This window comes from Ascaphus truei, chromosome 1 (genome assembly GCF_040206685.1).
Source record: "Ascaphus truei isolate aAscTru1 chromosome 1, aAscTru1.hap1, whole genome shotgun sequence".
Taxonomy (NCBI): Eukaryota; Metazoa; Chordata; class Amphibia; order Anura; family Ascaphidae; genus Ascaphus; species Ascaphus truei.
In genome coordinates this window covers 160,573,735-160,586,318 of record NC_134483.1, presented here as the reverse complement: position 1 = coordinate 160,586,318, position 12,584 = coordinate 160,573,735, and the positions used below count along the sequence as shown (strand labels likewise).

The following is a 12,584-nucleotide window of genomic DNA, read 5'->3' as shown; positions in this document are numbered from 1 at the left end:
GACTTGCAGGTGTTTAGTTTAAAAAAGATACCACAGTGTGCTATTGTAACTTGGCCTTGAGACTGAAGGAAGAGGTTGCAAAAATGTATCAATTTAGGCTTTTCATATTAAAGAAAGACAAAGACCAGTTTCGGTTACAGTATTCTCCAGAGACCCGCCATGAGTGTTCAAGTGCAGCAAGCTTTCAAAAAGTTACTCGTATTTGATATGGGCCACGATTAATGCAACAGATGATAAGATGGCAACAGTTGTTCAAATTTATCAGTATTTTATCGAAAACTATGACTTTTACAAATTTTCGCCAGCTCCTCATACGTGGAAGCGTGCAATAAGGAAAAGGTTATGTAGTGATCCCTGTTTTTATCGTATTGAGCCACAATTTGTTGGAGGGTATTGGTGTGTATCACCGGCTTTTTCCTGTATCTATGATCATGCAGACGGCAAAAGGCGAAGGGTCGTGTTAAAACCAACTAAGAAACGACAGTCGCTGCCAAGCAATGCACCAGCACCGGCTTCCAATAACGGTCCCACCGTCAGTGACAACCCTTGCTGTCTATCCAGAACGCCTGAGCCGGATTTCGCGTGCAGTTTCGATCAAGCTTGCATGTACCTAAGCAATTTCCAGCCTCATCAACTGACTACAGGTGGACTAGTCCCGCTGCAAACTATCGACGTGGATGATCAAAAATACTGGACTGGCAGTGGACCGGCGCCAGTGCCAGCTGAATGAGAAATTCTATGGTGAGTATTGTTGCCATATTATTTTCTGTATTTTTTTTATTTTGACAAAACAGTATCAATATCGGTGCGATTCAAAAGTCAAGCGATTCTCCTGTAAGCAATATCATTGGCTGAGCGGCTTCTACAGTACTGTACTGCAGATACTGAACAATTGGTGGAACGCTAGGCGCATGCGCATTGGAACCTTCTTGAAACGCATACTGTATGCGTGTCATTACATCGACGGTAGGCGCATGCGCATGTGAACAGGAGACGCCCCCCGAGAAAATTATTGGTGGGACTGGCTGGGAACTTCTTTAGGGGGCTGACCGTTACAGTAAAACTTTTCTTTTTGTTTTTCCTCAGAAAAGAAAACGGCTAATGGAGGGATTTCGATGGATAATATCGCTTTGTGTAACAATGCCTGTACATTGCTGAATCGGATTTAAAAACCCACGTACCGGAGTCTACAGTTTAGTGGCAGTTGTTATTGATTAGGATAGAATACTGTACCTGAAACAGTATGCTGATGTTTTCCGGCCGTACAGTATACAATACTTTTTTATAAACAGTATACTGTGTAATAAACCCGAAAAAATAAAAACTATGCATTTATTCTACATGTATTACAGTACTATACATACAGTATGTGTCTTCTATACAGTGCCAGTACATACAGAACAGTACAGTACTGTATGTGTCTTCTATTTTTTTTTTATACTCTTGTACTGAGCATGCCTACAGTATACAGTACAGTGTGCCTGGACACTGTATTTTGTTACAGTAGCAAAGGAGCCAATGGAACAATGTAAAACAAATCAACATGTTCTTTTATTGGTGGAGTAAAGTACAAAAACATTTATTTACAAATACTGTACAATGTAGAAACATTTTAAGTGCACAGCAATTCAAAACATCAACAGGTGTATGGTTTACTGCTACAGTTGTAAAAACATTTATGTATAGAAAGTAAAAACATTTACAGTCAGTCAGTATGGTTTACAGTCACATGTTTTAAAAACAAATTCTTTATTCATAAAATATACAAAACGCAACATCTCCTTTATTAAAGAACGGCAAGTCAAAACATATACAGTGGGATGGTGTGCAAAACAGTCTGCACCAGTACAGTCCTCGAGGGCAGCAAACAGGCCCGGTTTTCAGGGTAACCTTCGATTAAACCAGAAAGTCCACCACATTGTCCGTCCATGGCCGATTCCTTGCATGGCGCAAAACGCCATTAATGCAGTCTCGAACACCTTTCATTACAGGATATGTAATTGGATAAAAGCGCCGCATTTCATCCAGAATGTTCTTTCTTAAATTGGCAGGAAGCGCCTTTTTTACGCGATTTCCTTCGTAGTTCACTCTGAAGGCCCAGTCGCAGTACAACGAGTAGGGAACATGGTGCTTAAAAAGTAACAAGGCATACTTGTGGGGTGCACCAGCACTCATCACCCTATACTTCTCCCTGAGCGCCGGTGGCAGATCGCACAGGGTGATGTCGGGCACCGTATCGATGCGAGCGAATGTAGGTCTTCTGCAAGTGGGTGTGCTTGAGGCGACGGGCGATGGTAGGTTGTCTGGAAGGAAGCTTTCCTCCGGTCTTGGTCGCCATGTTGTCTCCTGGCGTGGTCTTGACGGGGTTGTCATGTCCTCCTCAACATCATACATGTACACTACATCTTCTGGTGGAGGGGGTGTGCTTGGTGATGAAAGGGGGTTGATGCTCCTATTCATCACATCCATGTCACCCCTCTGCTCCGGCGTTAGGGAAACAGGGGCATTAACACAGAGCAAATGATGCATACCCGCTATGTTAGCCTCTATCTTCTCCATCTGTCGATCCATTTGTTGCATCCGTTGATCCATATCTAGCATCCGTTGATCCATATGTATCATCCATTGATCCATATGTAGCATCCATTGCTTCACATTTAGCATGGTCTCCAGAAGCAAATCTATCTTTGCTAGCACAATAGAGTTCCAGGAGAGATCCACACTTATCTCATTCAGCATCCGGTCTAACGAGCTGCTTCTTGTGCATGGCGTGTGGACATCTGGGTGGATGGGTGCAACAGAGGATGAGATGGGGGTTCCATGGAGAGAAGCGGCAGCGACATCGAAGAAGAGTGGAGGAGGTGATCTGTGGATATCCGGTAGAGGAGAAGCGGCAGCGTCGTCAAAGAGGGATGGAGAAAGTGAACTTTGGATTTCCGGGCGAGAAGCAGAGTCGTCTAAGAGCAAAGGAGAAAGTGACCCGTGGATTTCAGAGGCAGCGTCGTCGGATAGAACTGGAGAGGATAGCCTGTGGGTTTCTGGGAGGGCGGCGGCAGAGTCGTCGAAGCGTATGTGAGGAAGTGGTCTGCAGATTCGATGGGTTGGCTGCCATTCGTTTTGCATCGAGAGTACATCACCGTATATCTTCTTGACATAATAAGGCTGACGTCTAAGAAAACCCTTAGCCTTTGGAGTCAGCAGAAGGTTTTCTTTATTGTCCTTAGCCTGTCGCTTTTGCCTTGGCGTGGAAACGGCAACCGCCTTTCGCTTTTTCTGCTTGACAGGCACGGCAGAGGCGAGTGGGTTCCTGCGTCCGTAGAATCGGGGTTGATCCATGGAAGCAGATGGCATACAGTAATGCAGTATCTGGACAAGGGCAAGTTCAGATAAAGATCATCGAGTGGTGGGCTATGCAAAGTGTGTAAACTTTTATGCATGGCAGCGAGGTACAGGTGTTGAAAGTGGGCGTACTCTAATGTGAATCATTACCGTATAAATACACCATCCATTTTGTGGATTCACTGCACATTGAATACACATCGACGAAACATTGAATATACATTCTTGTGTTTGTATTTCTTTCTACTCGCAGCAATGGTTGTTAAAAAGATTTCCAAGGGTCTCAGCATGCGAATTAAGGAGATGTACACGAGCGGACACTGAATTGCTGCTATCCAACGCTGGTTAGCTACTTCTGGCCTCGTTGTGCCAGCAACCACTGTGAGCTATCATGCACACGGAAAAAAAACAGAGAACGCAAAAGGGCACCAAGGGTAACTAACGCGTAAGTATATTTATAAAACTTTTTTTAAAAATTTAGATCAAAAAATGTACTGTACTGTATCTAATATTTTTGTTATTTCGGTTGATTTATATTACAACAGTTTATATATTTTGTATATTTATATTACAACAGTATATATATTTTGTATATTTATATTACAACAGTCTCTAATATTTTTACTTACCGGGTTGTTTTTCTTTACATTGTAGGGAGACAACTCTTCTGGTGGACAAAATAAGTGAGGAGAATGATGAGAAGAGTGCATTAAGGGTCAAATACACTCTGCAGGCAAATCACAATGTCACTGTATCCGAGACCAGCATAAAGAAGATGAGACGCAGCATTGGATGGAAATATGGACGTGTGAGGTTAGTACTGGACAGTACAGGAGGTAAAAGTGTTGTTTAGGAAACTGTACTGTACCGCTAAAATTATTTATTCCTTGTCATTACAGAGCGTACCCCATGATAAGGGACGCAAACAAAATCAAAAGAGTGGTCCAGGCCCAGGCATGGATCGACAGTGGGGAAACTTTCCAGGATTGCATCTTCACTGACGAGTCTACTGTGTCGCTGGAGAGATTTGCAAGCTTTGCATTCCACAAAAAAGGCCGCATATCTTTGAAGCCGCGGCCAAAACACCCTGTGAAGCTGCATGTGTGGGGTGCCATCTCTAGGCGTGGACCAAGATGCATTGTCATCTTTGACGGTAAAATATATCAAATATAATGTAGCCTTATGCACTGTACTTTACTAGTGTAGCCTTACTGTATGCACTGCACTGTACTATTGTGCAGTTTTCTGAGCACTTTTCTTTTCTTGCTATAGGAATAATGAATAAAGCTTTCTTCCAAGACAACATTGTCCTTGAGACAGTGCAATACATCACACGCGAGTTCCCGAATGGTCACCGCTTCTACCAGGACAACGATCCGAAGCACACCGCGTCAACAGCGCATATCCTTGAGCACGGTATCAACTGGGTGAAGACGCCAGCGGAGTAAGTGCGGTAACCGTGTCTCATTTTTCCCCCACTGTTTTTACTGTGTACTGTATCTCTTAAACTAATTGTCCTTTTTTTCCAATGACAGATCGCCAGACTTCATTCCGATCGAAATGGTCTGGCATCAGCTGAAGGACCATATCCGGAAAGTGGCGAAACCCTCCAAAAAGGACGAGTTGTTGAAAGGCATAATGAGTTTTTGGAACGATGTACTCACCGTGGAACGCTGCAATAAATATATAGGCCATATTGCCACTGTGTTGCCCATTGTGATCGCGCGTAATGGGCAAGCATCAGGGTGGCCTGGGGGGAGGTGGGGTGTTGTGTCCAGTCTAATCTGTTTGTACAGTCAAATGTACAGTATATAAACAGCAGTAATGAAGTACACAAAACTTCTCCTCTCTCAATGAACTACTGTACTGTACACAGAATGAGGAACTAGATAAAGACGGAAAAAAATATATTACTATATATATATTATACATTACAGTATATATTATTACATAATATTCTTATAAATGTGCATTATTCATGTTTCCCCATGTTTTACAAATGTTTTCTAAATGTTTATCCAATTTCAATCTGCCAGAAGAACTTAATAAAGACTGCATTATGTATTATTCATGATTATTTTTATATTTGTATTTTTTGGTTCCTGATAAAATAAAATAAATATTTATTCACATTCCTGCAAATCATAATCATTGACAACAACCACAACCCCTCCCCCCCCCACCACCCATACAGTACACCAATGAATAAGAATGGATGACAAAAACACATGAATCAGTTAATGGTTTTTTTAACTCTCAATTCTCACAATGCTGTGCAAATCAGATTTACATTTCAAAACCGAGAAGGGATTTTCCAAAGCGTTACCGTAAACAAAGCCTCAAAGGGTTGGGGGTGGGTGGGGTGAGTCATGTGCAGTAATCAGCTAGCTCCCATCTCAAAGAGGATTACACGCAGGCGCACTGAGGCTTTGTAGCTCGGCTATGGACGGATTGAGAACACAATGGCAATATTCAGAAAATTAACGACTCTGTGTAGAGAGGGGGTTGGGTGACTCATGCGCAGTAAGCAGCAAGCTCCCATCTCTAAAAGGATTAGAGTACACGCAGGCGCAGTGAGGCGATTGACGCTCGGCTAGGGACGGATTAAAAACACAATGACTAACTAACTTCAGAAAATTAATGACTCTGTGGAGGTGTCTGTCGATAAGAGTTTGTGTGTGCGTGTGGGAGGGATGAAGGATTAGTTGTGCAGCAGTTCAAAGAAATAACATACTGTAGAGTACAGTAATTTCAAAAGGCAGTTCATCATAATACTGTAATTTGATCCCTACACCCCCCAAATACAGTACATAAAAAGCACACAAATCAACCATGTGCAGGCAAACGCACAGATTTAATATCGTAATATCAAGATTGTTTTTGCAGCCTTGTGGATAAAATAACAGTTAAAAAATCATAATTAATTTTTTTGGGGGGGGGCACTCAGGCAAGCAGTGGTGGGTGAAGTTACAGGCGCATGAGCAGGAATAAACTAGCTCCCATCCGAAAGAGGATTACACACAGGCGCATAGAGAGGTGATACTCTGTGCAAATCAAATTCGAGAAGGGATTTTCCAAAGTGTTGCCGTAAACAAAGCCTCAAAATTCCCATCTCAAAGAGAATTACACGCAGGCGCAGTGAGTCTTTGTAGCTCGGCTATGGACGGATTAAGAACACAATGGCAAGATTCAGAAAATTAACGACTCCGTGGAATTTCAAATCCTTGAGCTAGCGTTCGTGGGGGAGGGGGCTACAGGGTACAGCTGCATGAAGTTCAAAGCTAAAGACATACTTTAATTTCAAAAGGCAGTTCATCATAATAATACACCCCCAAATACAGTACGTAAAAAGCACACAAATCAACCATGTGCAGTCAAACGCACAGGGTCACAGTCAAAAGCTACAGCACAGATTGAATATCGTAATACAGTAAGATGGTTTTTGCAGGCTTGTGGAGAAAAAAAAAATTACAATAAAAAAAATAAAAAAAATTTTTTTTGGTCACTCACTCGGGCAAGCAAGCAGTGGTGTGCGAAGTTACAGGCGCATGCGCAGTAAATTCCTGCTGTCAAGCAGGAATGTGATTGAAACCAGACACACGTTCAAAGGAATGGTGTGGGAGAGATGTACTGCATTGTAGAGAAGATAAGAAGTTGAAATACCCTGCAGTGCAGTTAAGTATCCTGAGCGAGGGGAGAGCGCTGTATATGCCGAAATGTGACACTGTTACAGTACAGTACACGCCTATGCGTTTCAACAATTTTCAAATGAGACATACTGAGACATACTGTACTGCAGAACAGCACTGCAAATGCATGTATACTTTAAATATGCAAATTTACAATTACTGCGCGCGCACACACAGACTGTGTACTGACGTAGGTTGAACCGTGAAGGTATTAGACTTCCAAGACAACAGCTCGCAAATGCCCCCCTGAGTTTTTACACGGCATTGCAGTATTGCAGACAGCGAGAATAAAATGCTAATATCACTAGCGCGAAAAAACGCACCTAACCGGGATAATCCGAGAGCCGTGGATCTAGCCGACTTAGACTCAGATCGGCCGCCACTGTACTGTATGCTAGACTAGATTTTGGAGATAGCCATCCCAGGTTGTTACCCTTATATTTAACAAAGTCTCCCGGATACATAATAGTGGCAGAAATACTGCTCCAGATGTATTAAGGAAAATGATTCCAATTGAAATCAATCACATTTTCTTCTTTATCTTTGATAAATGGCTCATTCGTGTTTGTCAGAAACTGACTCCTTCTCTGGAAGTGAATTGTCTTGTGTTTGAATTTTTCTGAATCGATTTATGAATGGATGTAATTTATTTTTATTTTTTTAAACTTGTATTTTATTGTTCTTTTTCTCACAAGTTATATTTTGGGTAGGGAGGGGGGTACAGAAAAAAATGGGTGGGAGAGAGGGATACATTCCAATATTTTCTTTATTCTCAGAACTTCCATTAAATCTTTATTACATTTGCGGTTCAGCAGGGTTCACATTACAGTCACATATTGTTGTGTGGAGAGAGTCATTCAAATTTGCTTCCGAATATATCATGCATGGCACCCATATCTCCAGGAACCCTTCGTATCTATCCTGTAATAAAGTGCTAAGTTTTTCCATTACCATAATATAGTTTAGTTTATTTTTTACTTCTGCCATTGTCGGTGGATGAATGGTTGTCATTTTTAATTATTTATCTGATTTTTATTACATGGAAGATAAGATTTAGAGAGACATCTTCTCCAAATCAAATATCTGTGGGTTTTTTTTACACTAGTTCTTTTGGGGTGGATGTTCATAATTTTGCTTTCAGTTGTACAGCTCGGTTATTTTAAACTAGCGTTGACCACACACGTGTGAGATGTAACACACGTGAGTGTAATGACTTTCCAGCAAACGCTATGTGGGTTGTACAATTTAATACAGATTAATTACCTGTTTGAAGTTGTAACCTTTGAAAACACCTGCAAGACTTCCAGATAGACAACATTGGATAGATAGACAACGCAGGCCCCTTTCTCAGTCCTCCTGGGTATACCCCTCTCTTGGGGAGTATTTGTTTGGTGATTTCCTTCTCTTAAACTTGTTTTTCTTAATTAGATTTATTCTCTTTTTTCACTAAACTGTCTTTTGTTTGACATTATTTGATGTTGTAGTTGTGTATGCATGTATGTATGTATGTATGTATGTATATCTTTGAGTGATGCGGGTACATTTCTATTTTTGTACCTGGCGAGGGTTTAGGGAGACCCTCGTACCTGCATGCACCACTTTTTCCTTTTATATACTGTATATGCAGTAGTAGTGCTTACTGACCCTACATTTTAAATATTCAGATTGGACTAATGTTGTGAGTGAAATGTCCCAAAGTTCAGTGCAGTGACTATTGCTAACTATTTAGTTTATTAATGTCCTTGTGTCACGGGGGACTCCTGTGGCGGGTAGGATCTCGGTGGCCAGAACAGCACGAGCATAGTAGGGGTCACAAGCAGGGGTCAAAGGCAGGCGGCAGGTAGCGAAGTCAGGTACAAGCAGAGGTCCAAGGCAGGCAGCAGGTAGCGAAGTCAGGATACAAGCAGAGGTCTGAGGCAGGCGGCAGGTAGCGAAGTCAGGTAACAAGCAGAGGTCGGCAATGAGGAGACTGGAACAGGACAGGGGAGCAAGGACAGGTCTGGGGGCAGGGACTGAGAACAGGAACAAACAGGGACAAGCCAGATTACCAGCAAGGGCTTTACTGTGAACAGACTTCTATAATACAGGTACAGGTACAGAAACAGATCAGGATCAGAGGCATGTGCATAGGAGTCTGACTTCAAGCAAAGGCAAAGGAAACAGACAGGATGCAGAGCTATAAGACAGAGAGAGGAGCAACAAGAAGAAAGACAGACAGACAGAGAGGAACCCAGAGGAAACAGAAGGCAGCAGCACACCCGGTGGACAAAGAAGAACTATGGCTAGGCTCCAGGAGACCCTGACACCTTGAAATGGGCATAGACAGCATGGCCACGATCAGAGTATGGTTGCAATTTATAACCAGGGTACCGTGTCATGCACAATGCCAATCAAAAAGTATTTTCTTCTGACAAGACTCTAGCCAAATTAGAACAGCAATAAACACAAATAAGAACATAATTTGAAATTGCTGTGTATGTATTGCTGTTTGAACCAGTTCATTTTGAGCTTACTAGATCTTTTTAAGATTACCATAACAGTCCTGAAACGTTCATATTCACACCAAACTATTATTAATTTAAAAAAATATATACAGTAGTTAAGGCCTCCTGTCTCCTGTGCCATAATGTTACACACTTTATTTATTTTTTATTTATAAAATATTTTACCAGGAAGTAATACATTGAGAGTTACCTCTCGTTTTCAAGTATGTCCTGGGCACAGAGTAAAACAAAATAATACATGGTTACAAATACAGTTACATAAATGAACAAGGTATACATTATATACAAGACATTGCGTGCACAGTTAAAGAAAATATATATTATGAGCGTATGAAACAGTTACAGACCAGATTAAAGTGTGAGACAGCCTTAGATTTGAAAGAACTTAAGCTGGTGGTGGATATGAGAGTCTCTGGTAGGTTGTTCCAGTTTTGGGGTGCACGGAAGGAGAAGGAGGAACGTCCGGATACTTTGTTGAGTCTTGGGACCATGAATAGTCTTTTGGAGTCTGATCTCAGGTGATAGGTGCTGCATGTGGTAGGGGTGAGGAGCTTGTTCAGGTAGCTGGGTAGCTTGCCCAGAAAGTATTTGAGGGTGAGACAGGAAAGGTGAACTTTGCACCTAGACTCTAGTGATGACCAATCTAGTTCTTTGAGCATTTTGCAGTGATGTGTGTTGTAGTTGCATTGGAGAACAAAACGACAAATTAAATTGTAGAGGGTGTCAAGTTTGCTAAGGTGGGTTTGAGGAGCCGAGCCATATACTATGTCTCCATAGTCAATAATTGGCATTAGCATCTGCTGTGCAATACGCTTTCTGACCAGGAGACTTAGGGAGGATTTGTTCCTGTAAAGTACCCCTAGTTTGGCATAGGTCTTGGTTGTCAGGGTATCAATGTGCATCCCGAATGTTAAGTGGGAGTTTAACCATAAGCCCAGGTATTTAAAACTAGTGACAGGTGTTAGGGTGGTGTTAGCGTTGGTTCTAATCAGGAGTTCAGTCACTGGAAGCTTTACAAATTTAGTCTTGGTCCCACTAGTCTAGTGTCTATTCTCCTGCTACCTGTGCCACTTCTTTTGCCCCTCCTGTGCTTTTCACTCTTGCCCCCGCGTCTCCTTCCCCTCGCTTCCAATATTGCACATATCTTATCCCTTTTTCTCTCTGGCCCCTATTTAATATAGTGAGAGGCCGTTAACAAACAGTTACCTGTAAACTAACCTTGATTCAGGCACGTGGCCCCTATTGAATACGTTGTGGAGCTGCTTCTCCGCGTTTGGGAAAGCTCCAGTAATTTCTTTAGGGTGTCAAAAAATCAGCTTTACGGTACACTGAATATGGACCAATGTACAGTATGTGTCAACTTTTTTCAATCCTTCCTTCTCTTTTCTATGGCTCCCATCTACCATTCTTTCTTCCTTCTCAGTTCATCAACTCTATTTCTGTATTGCACCTCTCTTCTCGCCCAACCCCTTGCTCTCTTGCAGACCCCTTGTTCATTGTCTGCCCACAGTCGATGTATGGCAAAGCCTGCATGTTACTGGTGGGTCAGCTAAAGTAAATAATAAAGCAAAAACTACAAGTAACTTTATTTTATATTTTTTTTATTTTCATTAGAAAAAAAAATGGTGATGTATAAAAGATGAGCAAACTGAAAATTAAACAATAATCGTTAGCAAACGGCGCACACTGCAATAAATAACTTTTACTTGCTCCTGCATAATTTCATGTCAAACAGATGTAATAACCCCAACAACTTGCAGGACCCCAAACTGCTGCACACACTTCCACATTTCTGAGGTTTCTGGTTCTGGAAGGTGGGACCTGGAGATCTTCATTTGGTCCCTGCTGATACAATGAAAACACATTTTTAAGCTGGCTGGAAGGAAAGAAACCTTTCGAAAACAAATAATTAACTGAAGGAATGAGTGAACAAAATGAATACTGGTACGTATATATTTACAAATGTGTTACATTTCCCACTAAAATGTATTTAAAAATTTTTTTTTAAAGAAAGGTTGCCCATTTGATTTGACTACTGCCAAGGGGCCTCCCTGCATGATAAGGGTTAAGCTTCAGGAATCTTTCCAACCTACCACAGAAACCACAAAGTAAAGCTACTTACCTCTTCAAAATCTTTGCTCAATTGAACGGTTGTTTGGAGACCTTCTTGAAGAAATGGATCGCCTTTCCAGGATATCATCTACTTCCCTATTAGAGAGACCCTAACCCCCCCCCCAAAAAAATGGTAATTATTTTTAACTATTCATTTGGATTAGTTCTCACAATTTAAACAGCATCTTCAAGAAGTAGAAAGCAAACAAAAAAAACACAATATAATCCCCAATTTTTTGTATTATACACGCAGCTAGACTTGATGTCCAATATTGTGATGTGTTGCGGGTGTCATTGTAGCTTGTAGGACAAGTTACTGGAGACAAACCAGTGATTTACTGTGAATTTATGCACTTGAATACTTCATATTGGTTTAAAAACATGCAACACAGAATCGTTTTTCATTATGTTGAATGTTCAGCTTTACCCTCCTCATTAACATTCCAGTGTTAGCCACTATCACTGCTTATTGACCCCAATTATAGAAGGTGTCCAATCATACTCACAAAAGAAAGGCGCTGCTTGGCACTGTGAGTGGATAGTAGATTGCGCACTCGGTTGTGAATTGACTCCCATGTGTTTTTGTCCGAGCGAAGTCTAAAAAATGAAAGATAAAGAGAAAATACAGGGAAAAATGTCAAACAAAGATGAAGTATTTGTAATATTTTATTAGTCTTTTATATCTAAATAGATGTGTTACATGATCTACAATAAAGTGCAGACTGTGAAGTGATGCAGACATTGTTCTCTTGGTGAAGTAGTTACATTATATCTACTGTACTGCAATAAATCACGCCTGATAGCCCTTTTCATTAAAACAAAGATAAATACATTAGAATTAGGTTGGTACAATTGTAAAAATGAAGCTCCATCAAAACCCACATAATTAAGAAACGTTGTAATTTCTAGTAATAATATGTTGGATGCAACTGCTATGCCA

At 41.2% G+C, this 12,584-nt stretch overlaps 1 protein-coding gene across 7 annotated transcripts in view; it reads right to left on the bottom strand.

Annotated features, from left to right (window-relative positions):
• Window positions 1-11,112: 11,112 nt before the first annotated feature.
• The window catches only part of SPATA6L (spermatogenesis associated 6 like), a 39,749-nt gene continuing 38,277 nt past the window's right edge, over window positions 11,113-12,584 (bottom strand). For 6 of the 7 annotated variants that reach the window (XM_075596914.1, XM_075596866.1, XM_075596924.1 and 3 more), the window contains 3 exons: window positions 12,151-12,241; window positions 11,655-11,754; window positions 11,113-11,377 (listed from right to left, as the gene is read on the bottom strand). In XM_075596914.1, the coding sequence (XP_075453029.1) occupies window positions 11,659-11,754; window positions 12,151-12,241 (187 nt within the window). In that variant the 3' untranslated portion in view covers window positions 11,113-11,377; window positions 11,655-11,658. The remainder of the gene's footprint in view (window positions 11,378-11,654; window positions 11,755-12,150; window positions 12,242-12,584) is intronic. The other variant, XM_075596904.1, reaches the window with a different exon arrangement.